A 16,581-nucleotide genomic window follows, 5' to 3' on the forward strand; every position below is an offset into this window, starting at 1 on the left:
TCCAACAAACACGAGTCATGTTGTGAGTGATGTCGCCCTAATGGCTGTCGCACACAAATAAAACTGCCACGTTCAGAAGATTTCCCCATAAACATCTGCTGCAATAACCACATACGTCCCGTCATTAATAAACATAACGAGAGGTGTGACCTCAATCAGATCCAACACTGCAGGTTTGTCACAAATGGTTCCCTTTGCCTGGTCGCTTTGCATCATGGGATGCAAAGTACATTTATTAGTTCCTGAGCTAACCTGTTCAGAAACCAGCAGGGCTCATCCCTCTGCAGTTTCCCTTCAGGTTCTTATCTAATGTCTTTACGCACCACGGTTCCTTACTTTGGTTTCTGTAGAACATGATTGGTCGAGTACAGTACATGTTTCATAATTCACTGGAAAGATGCTTTTTTGTTCCAGCGTCGCTCTCGTTTATTGGAAATCAATCATCTGTTGGGTGATTGTTTTTGAAGCTGTTTCTGTTCGTTCTTATTAAAAACCACTCGAGGTTGTTGAAACGTCCTGAGGCCGTTAGAGAAACAAATCAGTCGAGTTTGTGAGATTAAAACTGCTCTGGCTCCTCTGCAGAGTCCGGAGTGCGTGTTTAAAAACTGGGTTTTCATTTAACTTCAGTGTTTGGAACAACAACAAAAGGCCATGAATATATTTACAGTGTAAGGGAAAACCCATCATCAGTTTATTATTGTTCCAACCAGAAGCTGGACTTTGTCACATACACAGGCTGAGATATTTTTTAGATGATGTATCTTAAATATCAGATCAGATGGAAAAATCAACATTTAGACCTGAAAGTAAAACTGAGCACTGCACAGAGAATCTTAGAGTTTGGTTGTGTAACCGCATCAGTATTTCTAAAATCCAGACCACAAACCTGGTCTCCAGACCTTCAGACAGAAATGATGACTTTCCACCTGTGTCATGTCCTCCAGGTCATTCCAGGACCTGGCGCGGCAGATCGACGTGGATTACGGCACGGTGAGGGACTCGGCGGTGTACGACTACTTCAGGAACAAAGGCACCAACCCTCTGGAGCAGGACAGCACCTACGCCGAGCTGTGGAGAACCATCAGCAAGAACAGCGGCATGGACTACTCCGTGTCCAGCCCGTCTGAGGGCATTCGCAAGGTAGGACCTGCAGTTTGTGAAGATACGGCCTGTAGAGCAGTTAATACACAGAACCTGCCTGAGAATCCTCCTGTTTCTTCAGTAGCACACTGCTAACTGCTAACTCAGCTTCTTTAAATGTGCTAAACATATCTAGGCTAAAAAGTTCTGTGGGAAAAGTAGTTCTGAAACTTTTTTAAAAATCAACCTGCAGCTGAATCAGAGCAAAGTGGAAAATTATTCAGTAATAGTGAGAATAAACAGCAGTGATCAGATGTTCTATATGTTCTGTATGTTCTATATGTTCTATGTTCATTCTATATTCATTTGTTTCTTACTGCAGATAAAGCGATTAATGACCAAGTGTGTGTGGTTTCACACACAGGATGTAGTGAAAGAAGCACCACAGTGTTTGGGTTGTGTAGAAACCATGTAGTTTTATATGAACCATCGGGGTCACACACACACACACACACACACACACACACACTTCCTGTACAGGTTAAATGAGACATGAAACTGTGATCATGCTAACATGACAAATCATGGTAATGGCTTTTGCTGACTGACTGACTGACTGACTGAGTGACTGACTGACTGACTGACTGACTGACTGACTGACTGACTGACTGACTGACTGACTGACGGTCTCGGGGTTATTTTACTGTGAAGTTTCCCCCTTCAGCTCCGCTGCTGCTCTCGCTGGCAACCAAACTGCCTGACAGTAAAGAGAGTTGATTGGCTGGTCTCGTTAAGGTCCAGTGTTTCCATAGAAACTGGACTGGAAACAGAAACTCAGGCGAGGTGGTTTTCCAGTCAGTGAGTCTGAACAAACAAAGTGTGAACAAAGTGTGTGTGTGTGTGTGTGTGTGTGTGTGTGTGTGTCCTGGTCTCCCTCTGCAGGCCAAGAAGAGTCCCTACGCCTTCCTGTGGGACATGGCGGTGCTGGAGTACGCCGCCCTGACCGACGACGACTGCACCATCACAGTGTCAGGAAACAGCATGAGCAGCAAAGGCTACGGCATCGCCATGCAGCACGGCAGCCCCTACAGAGACCTCTTCTCCCAGAAGTAAGTCCGCCCACATTCATGAAGGAGGATGAGCAGAAAACGTCTTACTCTAAACAGACAGTTTCCTCAGAAGGAGCTGTGGTTAACATCAACATTATTAAAGTTAAGTTTTCAGTGACGATAGGAAGATTTTCTCCAGCGGGGACGTAACGTTGGGATGTAACATTGGGGCGTTGGGGCCCTGTGCATTTTGAGTTTATTCCTGTTGAAAGAGCAGCTGCTTGTTTCTTCCCCGATGATGATGATGTGATGCACGCCTTGTGTTACTGAGGGTGATAGTTTGGAGTCACCTGACACTGAAGTGACTCGCTGCTGTTGTAAAGTCAAAATGCAGACAAGTGTGAGTCCTGCTGTCGGTGCCTGTGGAGGGAAGCTTTTGTTTTTCGTCTGCTGGTTTTGATGCGGAGGTGACGATGTTGACAGTGAGTCTTTGTTATCAGCCTGTAAACCTTCCAGGAGAGACAGACGGAGGCAGTTACAGCAGCCTGGGTTAAATGTTAATACGTGTTAATGGGACGCACTGACTGGATGAAAAGAGCTCAGACTCTGACGGGCTTTGCAGGTGTTGGAGTTTGGACTGAGCTGAGAAAGTCGTCCTGCAGGCAGATCCCGCTCTGCGTTGGATCAATAACAGAGCTAGACGCTAAAGCCAATTAAGCTCACATGACACCAGCTCGTATTAAGCAGCCATGTTGTGAGCAAATGGGATTCTTCACGGTGCGATGTGTAAACACAGGGATGTGTGTGTCTTGTTTGATTTTGTGAGGCTGGAAATTTTTTAGGAAATTCAATTCTCTCCTTCAGTGTGAGATGAAATCAGAGAGCGGTGGAGCGAAACCTCGTCTGCGCTCTCTTCCCAAACACAAATTGATCCCAGTGCGATTTAAAAATCGCATAGATCATTTAGTAAATCTCCACATTATTACATCATGAATTAACAGTGAGAGGAGCCACAGAAACTCTCCAAAAATAAAACTTTCTCACCCATCTCGTATCGATCGGCTGCCAGAAAGTGGGCAGGAAGTTGCTGCAACTAGAAACACAAAGTTGACAAACTGGACCATCGCTGGTCTGATACGATGTTGATGGGAGGGAAATGGAAGTGGATCAGGAACGTGAAGCCACAACGAGCAGGACTGAAGGCCGACAGCTTCTTTAGCTGATTATCAGGTCACAGACGAGCGGTTTCCTTCGTGTTGTGTCTGCAGGCTCAGGACCAGGTTACAGACGGTGTCGACTCACTGGGTTAGAGGTGACATGAAGTTTGAATCACAGCCCTGAGTCACAGGCTGTTGCTGATCTGAACCGACACCACATCCACACACTGTCACACGCCTGTTGTTCAACAAACTGGACTGTGGACCTGTTTTGGGGGCGTGTTGCTCCCTGTAGCAGAGATCGGGTCCATGTTTGTTCCTCCTCGTGTCTGTGGCTGTGGATTTTTGCGTCATTCAGATGAAGAAACCAGACCTGACTGGTTTTTGATCCTGTTTTCTCGTGGCCTCCCACAGCTCCCACTGTTTGCTCTGTGGTCCCAGAGTGCAGCAGCTGTCGGGTTCATCCTTCACCAGCGGGACAGGATGTCAGTCAAGTCCCTTCCCCTGTAATTAGGCCTGTGTTTATTTAAGGAGTCATTTGTGGGAGCGAATGGAGACGAAACCCGATGGTGTTTAATAAAGTCTTTGCACTGGGCCGGGACGGCCTGAGGCGTCCTCACGGCGTTCAGGGACGGCCAGGGACAATGTGTCTGAGTGTTAAATTAAGGACAGAGCTATTGTTCAGCGCAAAAACCATTATCTCCACATTTCCAACCATCATTTTAATACCTCGTCCCATAACTGCAGCATTACCTCCATCCCTGGGTTTCCATTTGATAATCCTGCCATTAATAACTTTGCAGACTTTGTTGCTTCTGCTGCTCATTTGTGCTGTAAAACGATTCTGTCCTCGGGGTGTTTGGGGTGGGGGGGTGGAAACTGCAGTGAGAGCACTGACCTTCAGCATGTTCACGCTGAGTGGAGTAGATTAAATGCAGCAAATTGGGCTCCGATTTTACTGCAGCTAAAAGCAGATTTTGCTTCATTGGTCGTGGTGGAATTTGCTTAATTAACTCTGTAACTCAGCACAACGAGAGCGTCCGGCCTCCTCCGCCCAGGCACAGGGAGCAGAGCAGTATTTCACTCAGGGACGAGGTGATGTGAGCTGGACTCTTAATGGGTGTCACCAGGAGCAGGTCTCAGTCTCCCAGGCCTGATGCTGTGTTTACTTCCCGCTGGAGAAATGACTTGGCTGTAGTTCCACTGGTCGATTAACAGAAATAACATTAGCAGCAACTTGGGGATCAAACTGGTGACTGCTCAGAGGAGATCTGCTACTCCGGCATCTGTGTCAGTTTATTAGGAACACCGAACTCAAACTGAGTCAGTCTAGTCCAACAGTCCTGCAGTAAATCCTCCTTCATGAAGGTTGTGATGTTCAGTTTGTGTTCACGCTGCTTCCGAGCTGTTCGTTCACCTGGATGATCAGTTTGGAGGCTGCGGTTTGTGCTGCTGTTATTTTGTAGGACAGAGCAGCCTCCTCTGAGAGACGGTTTATACAAAGCACAGACTGTACTTAAAGATGGCGCCGTGTCACTACTTCCTGAAAAATATTAAATAATATCCAAAATATCATCAGCACCAGATTCTGTTGTATTGACCAGAGCTGCCGATCAAAGCTGTCAATCATCTGAAATTCACCCATATTTTTAACTTCTAAAAAACAAAGTGATCAGAAAAATGACACTAAACTCAATCTGATAATATCAACCTGTACTGTACTTTGAGTTTTTACTTGGTCCCATGTTAACCTGGATGGGGCGGGGCCTATCACCTATGCTGCCTCCAGCCACCAGGGGGCGATAGACTTATGGTGGCTTCACTTCTGAGAGCGGTCCCTGCGGCCATCTTTGTTTACAGTCTGTGGTGCAAGTAAACAGTGTGACACACCTGGTCGACTTTGTAGCCAATCGGAGGAGCCCTGCTGCTGCCTTCACCTGTCAGACTCCTCCAGTTACAGGGTGAGAATATCATCACTGGAGACAAAACCAAATTAACTTTTATATTTTGATTAATTGGCTTTTACCAACAAACTGTAAAAGTCCTGATTCAAACCAGAAGACACTGAAGTGTTTAAGTGGTGGATCACATCTGTGTAACATCTGTTCTGGGCCCCCTCAGTGTCACACTGGTCATTACCAGCTCAGTTAACATAGTTTAGTCTCAACACTGAGACTAAAAGTGATTCCACCTTTTACCAGAACATCCTTCAGTTCCTGCTGAGAACCATGTGAGCTTTAACGGCATGTTCCACTTGACCCAGTAACCTTGTTGAACAGCTGCTGTCCTGTGGAAAACAGGTCAGCATGTGGACACAGGTTGTGCCTTCGGTTCTTTAAGGGGTTTAAAAGATCATGTGATAAAAAAAACAGTGTAAACTAAAATACTCAGTGAAGCTTCATGTACTGAGAAAATGACTCACGTTTACCAGTGGTTGTTAGACGTATTAAGGACTGGGGTCTACATGCAGAACTGATTCCAAGGATCCGTAAACATTAGAGCACATTAGAACCTGTTCTGGATTGACCCCTGGATGGGGAGATGCCATTAAAGCTCACTGACTGGCTAAGAGGCCTAGAGGTCATAATTAATTATTCATGATGTTGTGGTAGAAGGTGGAATCACAGGTGAAGCTGGTTTATTGGACTATTTGCCTAAATGTCCAATCAGCTGACTTAGTGTTGGTAAGAACATTAGTTCGTGCTGCTAATGATGTGTGTTACACTGAGGATGTTCAGGGAGAACGTCATTACAAAGAACCTTATGGGATTCACCATTTAAACACCTTATTAAATGAGAACTTTACTGAAATAATAGAACACAGTCATTTTATTGATAGTTTGTCTCTAGTGATCATATCAAACCATGTACATTAAGGAATAACAGGAAGAAGCTGATAGGTGACTGCAGCAGCAGGGTCCTCTGATTGGCTGGCTGGACTGAGTCACATGGTTTAGGCCTGTGCTTTGTATAAATACTTTCTTTTGTAGAACAACAGCAGCCTCCACCATGATCCTCCAGGTGAAGGAACAACAGGGGGACACAGGGTGATGGTCTGTAGCTCAGGGGGTAGAGCAGGCTGCCTTGTAATCACAGGGTTGGTGGTTCGATCCCCAGTGTCAGCAGAGACGCTCATGTTTTTTCCGCCTGTGAATTAATGAATCCAACAAACAATGTTTTCTCTGAGTGATGGACATCCCTTCTCCTGCCTGGGGGGGGGGGCGTCAGGACTGCAGGGTAAGGAGGTGACAGGTGTTGCAGCCCCTACTGATGTTCCAGTTTGAAGTACGTGTTTCTGTCTGTCCTCACTCAGACTGATGGACCTGATGTCTTCACAGGCAGCTACATGCTCAGTCTGTTATCTACAGGGACGTGGTCTTTGCCAGGTACTGCAGCGGCATACGGAACCACAGTGTTGCATTATTTGGGTTTGGACAAACTGTTTTGGTTCTGACTGGATCTTCTTGTGGTCTTGTTGGGTCCTTGATGACTCCCAGTTTGTCTCCAGAATCACAGAGTAAATACTGGTCTGTGTGGGTTTCCTGTTTCTCCTGTCCAGGAAGGTCCGACTGTTTCCTGTGACAACGTCCTGTGGGAACCTACTGTTCTGTGAAGTTCTACCTCCTCTTTTTTTTTTTTTTTTAGTTTGAACCAGTTGTCTTCTGCCCAGTCTGGGTGTAGCTTCTGCTTCCTCTGTTACATGCTAAACACAACTGGGAACACTGGTGAACCCAGGACACACTGAAATGGGCCAACAACAAAGACCAAAGGACTGGACTCAGCCCAGCAATTAAAAACAATTAGGGCTGTTAAAGACAGAGTGTTGGGTTCACCAGTGTTCCCAGGTCAACATAAAACACAGGAGGTGGAACTTCACAACAGAAACAGCAGGTTCATACAGGAAGACGTCAGAGGAAACAGTCAGACCTTCCTGGACTGTGTCCTACACATTGAACAAACAAAAATACACAGACCAATATTTACTCTGATTCTCACCAGCCACTGGAGACAAACTGGGAGTCACCAAGGACCCAACAAAACCACAAGAAGATTCAGTCAGAACTGTCTAAACACAACACTGTGGTTCCGTTCGCTGCTGCAGTACCCGACAAAGACCACGTCCCTGTGGATTACAGACTGAGCAGGTAAGCTGCCTGTGAAGACATCAGGTCCATCTGACGGAGGACAGACAGAAACCCCTACTTCAAACTGGAACATCAGTAGGGGCTGCCACACCTGTCACCTCCTTACCCTGCAGTCCTGACGCCCCTCCCAGGCAGTTGACCGCACAGACTCACCTGACTGACGGCCCTCAACGCTGGATGCTCCACCAGTCAGCTGCACCAGAACCATCGTCATTCTGGAAGAGATGAAACCACAAATTACCATCAATGTCTGTCAAACCTGCTGCTGTTTTTAAATGAGTCAGGTCCTCGTTATGTTTCATTTAATGGCCTGTAATGTTATTGAAAATTAAAACTGTCAAACTTTGAACTTGTTCTTTCCTCCATAACATTAATTCCAGCACCCACGATAACCCATAATGCTCCAGTTCAGTGACAGCTATGATGGGACTTTAACACAGAAACTACAGATCATTGACCAGCTTTAAAGGTGCAATGTGTGACATTTACAGACATCTGTGGGCAGCAATAGAAAATAGGCTTCATCAATATGTTGCCATGTTTCTACGGTGGCCCAGAAGGGACAAACCAAACACTGGCCTCCCTCACACCTGGGAATGGGGTTAGGGTTTGAGGGGAGCTCAGAAGGCTGAATTCTGCAGGACCACCACCACCAGCTGCTGCTGCTGAATCTGTCACATTTCACACATTGCACCTTCAAATGCATCACAGACATTTAGATGTGTTGTTCCTTCTGGTCTAATCCACCCAGTGGTTTGTGTTCATGCTGTAGTGGGTCACAGAGTCTCTGTCAGACTGTACTAACACAACAACAACAACAACATTTCACATCTGAGCTGTAAGAAAATGAATGGAAACCTCTGGAGGCCTGCACTGGGAGGAAGAATAATCCCAAATGTTCTGGTGTGGTCTCTAAGACTTTTCCAGATTCCAGACTCATTATTGGGTCTGGAGTCATGAACATCAGGGAAAGAACATTCAAACAAGATGGCAATTAATTTTTTCTTGTTGTTAGGCCACACTCATCCTGACCAAGGCAGCAGGTGTGACACCTCATTCAATTTGTATGGAGGACAAATGTCACATACTTTCACACCATGTTAATGAAAGCTTTGGCTCAACAGAGCCCACAGAAACTGGACTTCATAACTTCTATACCTGTCCATCTCATTTAAATGTTCTTTCTAAAGTCTCCATGACTCTAAAATTAAACCTGGTCTTTGTAGTGTAAGAGACGCTGGAGACTAAAGGACTAAATGAGTCTCCTGTTCTCCAGCTCTCTGTTCATTATGAGGCTAAAATAAAGGTCTGGGACTCACCTGTTCATCTCTCCTCCACTCCAGGATCTTGGAGCTGCAGGAGAAGGGCGACCTGGACATCATGAAGCAGAAGTGGTGGCCTCGCACCGGCCGCTGTGACCTCAACAGCCACACCAGCGCGCACCCTGACGGCCGTTCCCTCAAGCTGCACAGCTTCGCCGGCATCTTCTGCATCCTGGCCGCCGGCCTGCTGCTGGCCTGCCTGGTGGCCGGACTGGAGGCTTGGTGGAACAGCAACCGCTGCCGCCAGGAGCAGCCCAAAGAGGTGACCGAGCACAGGGCCCGACGGACGGGCCAGCGGGGGGAAGACACTGCCACACTCTACTTTAAGGATCCAGCCGCAGACGCGAGCCCCGACTTAGTGGAGCTCCAGTACACCCAGCTGTAGAGGACAGAGAAATAGGAAAGCAGAGTTAGCGTCGGAGAGCTGGGGGACAGGACAGAGTAGGGAGGTGTGCTCTGTGCTGCATCAGCCCAGGCCACCCATTGAAATCAAATTTGGTCCCTTATAATTATCCTCCACCATTTTTTCTTTTCTCCGCCCATCGCTCCCCACCCACCCCGTCCTGAGCTCACACACAGCACAGCTCATCTGTTTCTGTGTGACACATTCTCTGAAGCACGTGAAGCACACAGCACGCTGACCATCGCTTTTACTAATACGCTCATAAAACAGCAGCTTCTCAACGCGCTCGGGGCTCGTGTGTCTTCGCCGCAGACGCTCGAGGCCTCGCAAACAAACCGTGTCGGAGCCCAGAGAGTCACGATTCTACTGTTGGTTTGTCCTGCATGTTTCCCAGCAGCCCCCTGACCACACAGCTCAGCACGCCCACGGATTTCAGTGATTAATTCTCACAGCGCCTGCTCCATAACCATCCGAGTGTTTGGTATCGAATTATTGCTATAAACTCATTTTCTCCAGTGAGCCTTTGGTAATTTCATGCACCCAGGGCTTCTGAACAGAGATTACAATTAGCAGGAGAGACAGAGAACAACAACAGACACGATTCTGCAACACTTCCAGATATTTTCCACTAAAGATCCTTATAGGAAGTCGTCAAAGAATCACTGATCATTCCGTATCTCACTGTCACATTATCACAGCGGCTCCACGTCATTCACTGCTGTTACTAATAGAGTCTCAGGCCTTACTGAGCAGCACAAGTCGATCAGCACATCACACCCTGATTAAGGAAAACCACCTGAGCCAAGTCAGACCTTTAGTTTAACCCTCAGCAGTGAATCACAGACTTTAGTTCATTAATCAAACAGTTTGATTAATGAAACAGCACCAGACTCCAGACTGTTGTTACGATGAAACATTTGCACTTTCAGGCTGTTTTCTACTTTGAATATTATTTTGTTCAGCAGATTGAATGAGGAACAAACAAACTAAACCTAAACTACTCCCCAGGTTAAGTAATGTGAGGTAACTTGTTAGCCTAGCAACAATAAGGCTACAAACAACCCATAATGCCTCACTGTTTAACACAGCCCTCAAAATCAAAACAACACACAAACACGGAAGGATCAAATAGGATCGATCGATCAGGTATGTGTCTAATCACTAACTAATCTATGACTCGTACACGACAGCTTGTCTTCTCAGACTGTCAGCTACATATTTAGGAGGTAAAACTGCACAGAATTTCAAAATAAAACAGCCAAACAATCTGAACAGACCCAAAACTGAAAATTGGACAAAGGCTTTCACGAAAATGAAATCGTTGAATAGATTTAATGTGTCCTAATACCATCAGCAGAGTAGTTCAACAGATCTGATAAAGGATTTGTAAAGATTCAGAACCCAGGCTGAATCCTGGCCCCACTCTGAACCCTTGATGCTACCGGTGATCTTTAGCTGAGCACAGACACTTGGCTGAGACCGCATCAACAAGACCAGAGCCACACGCTCCATTTCCATGAATTAGCAAATCTAATGTGCATGTGCAGGGGGAGTGATGAAAGGTAAAAGATTCAGACCCAAAAGGAGGCAGCGTTGGAAAGCCAACAAGAGAAACGCTCAGACAACACAGGAAGTCGACACGAAACTGACGTCACACCTGCATTTTTAAGTTCTGCCTCCACACGACAGACACTCAGGACTGACCTCCACACATCACAGGGGACTAACAGAAAAACCTTGACGTGGATCCATAAACTAAAGTGTGAGCAGACAGTTTATACGTTTAGCCATAAGATTTGTCTCCAACATCTCCGTCCATGACTCCTGGTCCTGTCACTGTGTCACGTCTTATTGCAAATTATATGTCAATGTGGACGCCCGTGTTATCTATCTCCTCTCCTTCTCTCCATCTATCCTTTTTATTTTTTATTTACACTTGACTGTCTATGATCTCGTGCAGGTAACTAAGGATTACAGACTGGCAAGGGTTTCTGGTCCATTGACATATAATGACATTACAACTGCTTCATCGGAGGGGAGGAGGGACATTTGGACAGACAGAGAGAGAGGCTGGGATGAAGCAGAAGCTATTGATACAGGTCAGAATAGACCTCCTATACAACTCTCAAAAATAAAGACAAGAAAAAACAAATCTAAAACTGTGTCATGGCCAAGATCCTGTTGATTTGTCCAGGCTTGATTTTGAGTCATTTCTAAATCTGTGATAGAGCAGAAACATGTATCATCTTGTTTTTAATGTGGTTTCACTTCTGGAAATAAACCTCTGCTTGTTTCGGTAAATAGGGACAAACAGATTTAAAGTGCGACACATCTACAGGAAGCTTTGAAACTAATACCATCCATTCATTTTCCCTCCATTTCCACCATTTACTAAATGACACGATTACACACCAATGATGAAATTCTCCTCATCTCTATTTTTAGTGTCAGGTACATGGAACATTTTGCAGTCTCAGTTTTCTGATAGATCCACCACAGCAGTGGTCTCAAACTCCAGTCCTCGAGGTCCACTGTCCTGCTTGTTTTCCAACTAGCCCCGCCCTTGCAGCTTCTGATTGGATGAACACACCTGATCCAGGTAATCAGCAGTGGTTAGGGCAGGGATAGTTGGAAAACAGGTGGCACTCGAGGACTGGAGTCGGAGACCCCTGCTCTACAGCAAATGATCCTTTTCCTTCTCAGAAAACTGGACATTATTTCCAGAACCAGAGTTTCAGCTCTCTACAAAAGCCACAGCTGCCCCAAATGAATTTGACTGATCATCTGAAAACAGACACTGGTTCTTTGCAGATGACACGATAATTAACTTTGTAGGTGACGCCTGGCACCTCAGGGCGTCTCCCCTCTGACTCCCCGTCCTTAGAAACCCTCCTGGTTCTTACAGTGCCTTTCTGTTTTTCGTTGCTTTGTTTCAGTTGGTCATCTTTACCTGTGAACGCATTTTTTCATATGAGCCGACCTCTGACCTCACCTATACCTGGTACAGTTACACTGTTACCCTGCAAACAAGCTCAGTGCCTTTAAAAAGCTTTCTATTAGAAACTAAACTAAAATCAATAAGATGTGGTGCTGGTGTTTGCTAAAGCTGCACAACAACAACAACAACCTCTCCTCAAATATTTTAATGTTCTTCTCTTCAGAACAGACATTTAGAAAAGGCCAGTTTGTCTCCATGAGTTGTGGATATACAGTTGCACCCCCCTGGCACAATGTGGGCAATACTGGCATTTTAATGTCTTTATTTCTCTGTGATCATCTACAGCTTTTAGAAAAGGACAGGAGTGCTGGGTAAATGTATCATGGAGACGTTAAATCTAATTCGAATTCTCAGCAAAAATCGGTTGAACCACAATAACCGATAGTTTGTAGTGCAACTTTGAGCAAAGCCAGACTACAACTCTGATGTTAATCCAACAGAGAAACATGGCAAATTAGGTTTGCAAAGCCAGACGGCATCTCACAGACTCAGAGGATTGCCGATGAAGCGTCCAACCCATCAGAAGCTGATTAAATCTGAGAACTATGGAGAGAGTCGAGACGTGCTGTGACTGGCTGCTTCTCCAAACCTCATAAACTACTTTGAAAACCAGACGTGACAGATATAAAATGAAGCAAAGTTCTGGGACTGCGTGGCCCATTTTTCACTTCAGATGTTTCCAGAGACTGATTTTGGTGGATAATCACATGAACTGGAGCTTTTTGTTGACGTGTGAGGGAACCTATTGATTACCAGCAGTGTCTGCTCATCCACCACTTTATCTAGAACTGAAATCTCAAAGCAGCTATTCAGTTTCGAGTCTGGAAATGTGCTTTATACATTCACGTTCCCCTCAGGAAGAGAAGTGAGAACTTGTCATTTGGTCCAGTTATTGATCAGCAAAGCTAAAACCATTCAAAGATCTCAGCCCTTTGTTTTTGCTGATTAGCAACGTTAGCATGCTAAACTAAAATACCATTCTAGATTTAACTAACCAGCCTCATGTGCAGACACTAGTACTAGTTGATGTTAGTGAGACAATTGGTTGGATCTTATTCAGTGTTCAGAACTAGAACTGGATTTAACTCTTCACCTCATTTCTGTCTCTGAGAAACATGTGATCGACACAAGTCGACATCCTCATCCTCAGCGGCCACAGGCAGCGTTTATGTTCAGGGCTTCACAGGCACGTGTGACCCGTTAAGAGTCCTGAGCTAAAGGGATCCTGTATTTCAAAAGGCCACTTGAAGCCAAAATGAACCAGAAACTGTTCTTATCACACTTGAGCACAAGCCTCTCGACAGTTGCAGTATTTGTAAAGCAGAACCCCCCCCCCACTGGGAGCTCTCATTAAAAAAGCTGTTTGTTTTCCAAATTAATGGAGGCTTTCAGACAGCTGCTATTTTCTTCTCCTCCACGTTCACCATCATCGTTGTGTCTGCAGCGACTGGCTGAGGTCTAATCCCAGCCATTTATTTATTTAGGCTAGCTGCCATTTGACACCGCTGAAAACATGTTTTAATGAGGTGCCAGTCCGCAGAAACAATAACCTGCACTGAGAGGTTTTAATTAGCTTTGAGAGGAGCTCTTGGCTCACTCTGGATGTTCATATGGTGCTTTAAGGTTGAACCCAGGCTGAAGTCGGACGCTGAGTCCTGGCTGTGCTCGACCACAGCGTATCGAGAGGCAGTGGGACTTTTCCCAGGCTGCACTGTGTTAACTAATATACGCTGTCACAGGCCCGCTTCACTCTACCTCAACACAAAGACCTGATGCTGCCTCTCACAGATTTTACTTCCTTTACCGTAGCCCATCAGATCCGTCACGACGACTGAGCGCACAGGCCACAGGGTCACAGGTGTGACTTTAACGGCAAACACCTGGTTGACACACACACTCAGCTCCCACAGCATCATACGGGGACACATAAGGAAAATACAGCAGCTGAACCTGTTGAAGCTTTTGGGTTGAATCAAATTGAATGTCCTTAAGTTTTAGTCCCAGTTTAACAACACCTGTGGTTACTGGTGGTCACTTACAGCTCCTTCACAATAAAAGCCACCCTGTCTGTCACCAGCGTCAGGAAAGGAAGCAGTAAACAGATATAAGATGTAAATAGGACTAGACTGTAACAAGGTGCAGTACTTAGGATCATTTACATGCTGCTCAGGAACACAAAGACCACTGGGGGGGGGGGTTACATTACTGTAGTACTCTGGCTCTGGCCTATGCAACATGAGTTACCCTGTGTGGTATTAATACACAGTGTCAGTGTGCATTGTTGTGAATATCACTTGTGTCACTGTGATGAGTTACTGTGACTAATATCATTATAGTCCAATTGAACCTGATGCTGGAGCCAAGTTCAGGAACATTAACTGACTGGATGTTTGTTGTAAAGTGGCTGCACCTCCACAGGTACAGAGTCTGGGGTCAGACTCGCTTCCTGCCTGCCCCCTGACCCCTGACCCCATGCAGGGAAACACTCCATTGTCTATTAATGCCTAACAAGTATGCACGGTTGCTCTGATCCAAAAGTACCCCAGAGGGGGGCAAAAATTCAACATATTAGCAATCAGAGCATCCAGAGACCAGGCCGAGGGCGTGAATCTACTTCCTGTGAAGGAACAGCCTCCAACAAACCAAATCAATCGGTCAGCAGGGCTGTCAGTCCACCACAGTTCATGACAATGTTGAACTGTTCTGTTCTCAGACAAACAAACTAAAGCAAACTCGGCCTCTAAGACCTTTACAACAAACCACCTTCAGTCAGTTTGGCTCCAGGATTGTTTTTCTCCAGACATCAAACTTTTAATACTCACTGGCCAAGTTTGATTTCAAGGTGCATGTCCAATTGGTCTCTGTGGCCTCAGTTCCCACTGGGCTGTTTTGGCACAAACTATGGGCTGTCTGTCAGCAGGCTGGCTGAGAGCAGTCCATCAGCTCGCAGCAAAAGGCCACATCCAAAAGCAATGACAGATTGAGAATGCATGGAGCACCAGCAGACTTGAAACAGTCTGAGAATCCGGCCCATCGCCAATCTCAGCCTCTGTGTCCCTCCTCTCCCCCCTCCCCTGTCTCTCCTCTGTCCTCCTCCACCCCCACTCCTCCTCTTATAGGACAAGGAGGTGAATCTGGAACAGGTGCATCGGCGTATGAACAGTCTTTTGGACGAGGACTTGGCCCACAAGCAGATCCCAGGCCCCCCTATCGAGATCTCTGCGCTGGACATCGGCAGCATGCAGCCCAGCCAGGCCTCTCTGGTTCCGGGCCCGGAGTCCGTGCGGGACTACCCGCCCTCGGGCCTCGCTGTGACCACCTTCCTTCCCGGGGAGGGGGCGCCGCCTCCTCCTCTTCCCCACCCTCACCATGGGGGGACCCTAGGCAGGACGCTACCCCCATCCCAGGGCCCTGGCAGCACCACGTTGCCCCCGCACCACCCACTCAGCAGCACCAGCCTCAGCGGCACCATGCAGTGCAAACACAGGGCTCCCAACGGGGGGCTCTTCCGGCAGAGCCCTGGCAAGACCCCCATGCCAATGTCCTACCAGGCAGTCTCCGCAGGACCCATACCCGAAGCCATTGAGGCCACCCACAGTACATCCATCTAGGGATAGGTGGGGAGCGGGGGGGGCAAACAATAAGTCTGGACTTCAGTCCGGCTCTGGATGTGAGGTGGGTTTGGGGTCTCTAGGGGGAAATTATTACAGAAGGAAAAACCATCATGTACAAAGTAAAAAGATTTTGTATCTCACGACCAGTTCAGAGAAGAAAAAAACAAGCTGGGGGAGGTGGACGGGGCGGCGGGTGTAATTTTTCTCTTGTACATACGTGTAAATACCAAGAGAACGAAGTGAGGTTAAAGTGTATTTTGAATATTCTCAATTTTTGAAGTTGAGTTATAAAAAACAAACAAAACGAGATAAAAAAATATATATATACATTGATGAAAACGTTATGACTGTTTGAATGGCTTTGTAAATTTTGTTCAATATGAAACAATGACACAAAATTCATTGTGATTGTTTTCTAAGTGCCGAAATTAAACGATGTCTCTCCACAACTCATCGATGTAAACGACTACCCATAATGCACCGCTGTAGGGACATTTTAGTGTTGGACACCTACCGTTATGCACCTCTGTACCAACCCTATATATATCTTCAGCATCGGACGGAAAAAAAAAAAAATCACAATTTCTTTTTCATTTGTATTAAAAATATAATATACGTTGTTTTTCCAATCAAAAGTCTACATTCACTTTCTTACATTGATGTAAATGGTGTAACATTCAACACTGGGGGGGCGGGGGAGGTGGGGGGGGGGCAAGCGGATTTTTATCCGAGTCATCTTTCCACACAGTCGAGTGGTTTGGTTTTCTAGTAGCTTTTTATTTGGCGTCAGCACTGTCCGGAGGAGGAGAAAAG

General features: G+C 46.2%; 1 protein-coding gene across 1 annotated transcript in view; it reads left to right on the forward strand.

Annotated features, from left to right (window-relative positions):
• The window catches only part of grid1b (glutamate receptor, ionotropic, delta 1b), a 323,064-nt gene extending 307,323 nt beyond the window's left edge, over positions 1-15,741 (forward strand). The window contains exons 14-18 of the mRNA XM_026315689.1: positions 945-1,140; positions 2,023-2,189; positions 8,775-9,015; positions 11,117-11,255; positions 15,274-15,741. Coding sequence (XP_026171474.1) covers positions 945-1,140; positions 2,023-2,189; positions 8,775-9,015; positions 11,117-11,255; positions 15,274-15,740 — 1,210 coding nt within the window. The 3' untranslated portion in view covers position 15,741. The remainder of the gene's footprint in view (positions 1-944; positions 1,141-2,022; positions 2,190-8,774; positions 9,016-11,116; positions 11,256-15,273) is intronic.
• The last annotated feature ends 840 nt before the right edge of the window (positions 15,742-16,581 follow it).

The sequence above is a fragment of the Mastacembelus armatus genome, chromosome 19 (assembly GCF_900324485.2).
Source record: "Mastacembelus armatus chromosome 19, fMasArm1.2, whole genome shotgun sequence".
Classification (NCBI taxonomy): domain Eukaryota; kingdom Metazoa; phylum Chordata; class Actinopteri; order Synbranchiformes; family Mastacembelidae; genus Mastacembelus; species Mastacembelus armatus.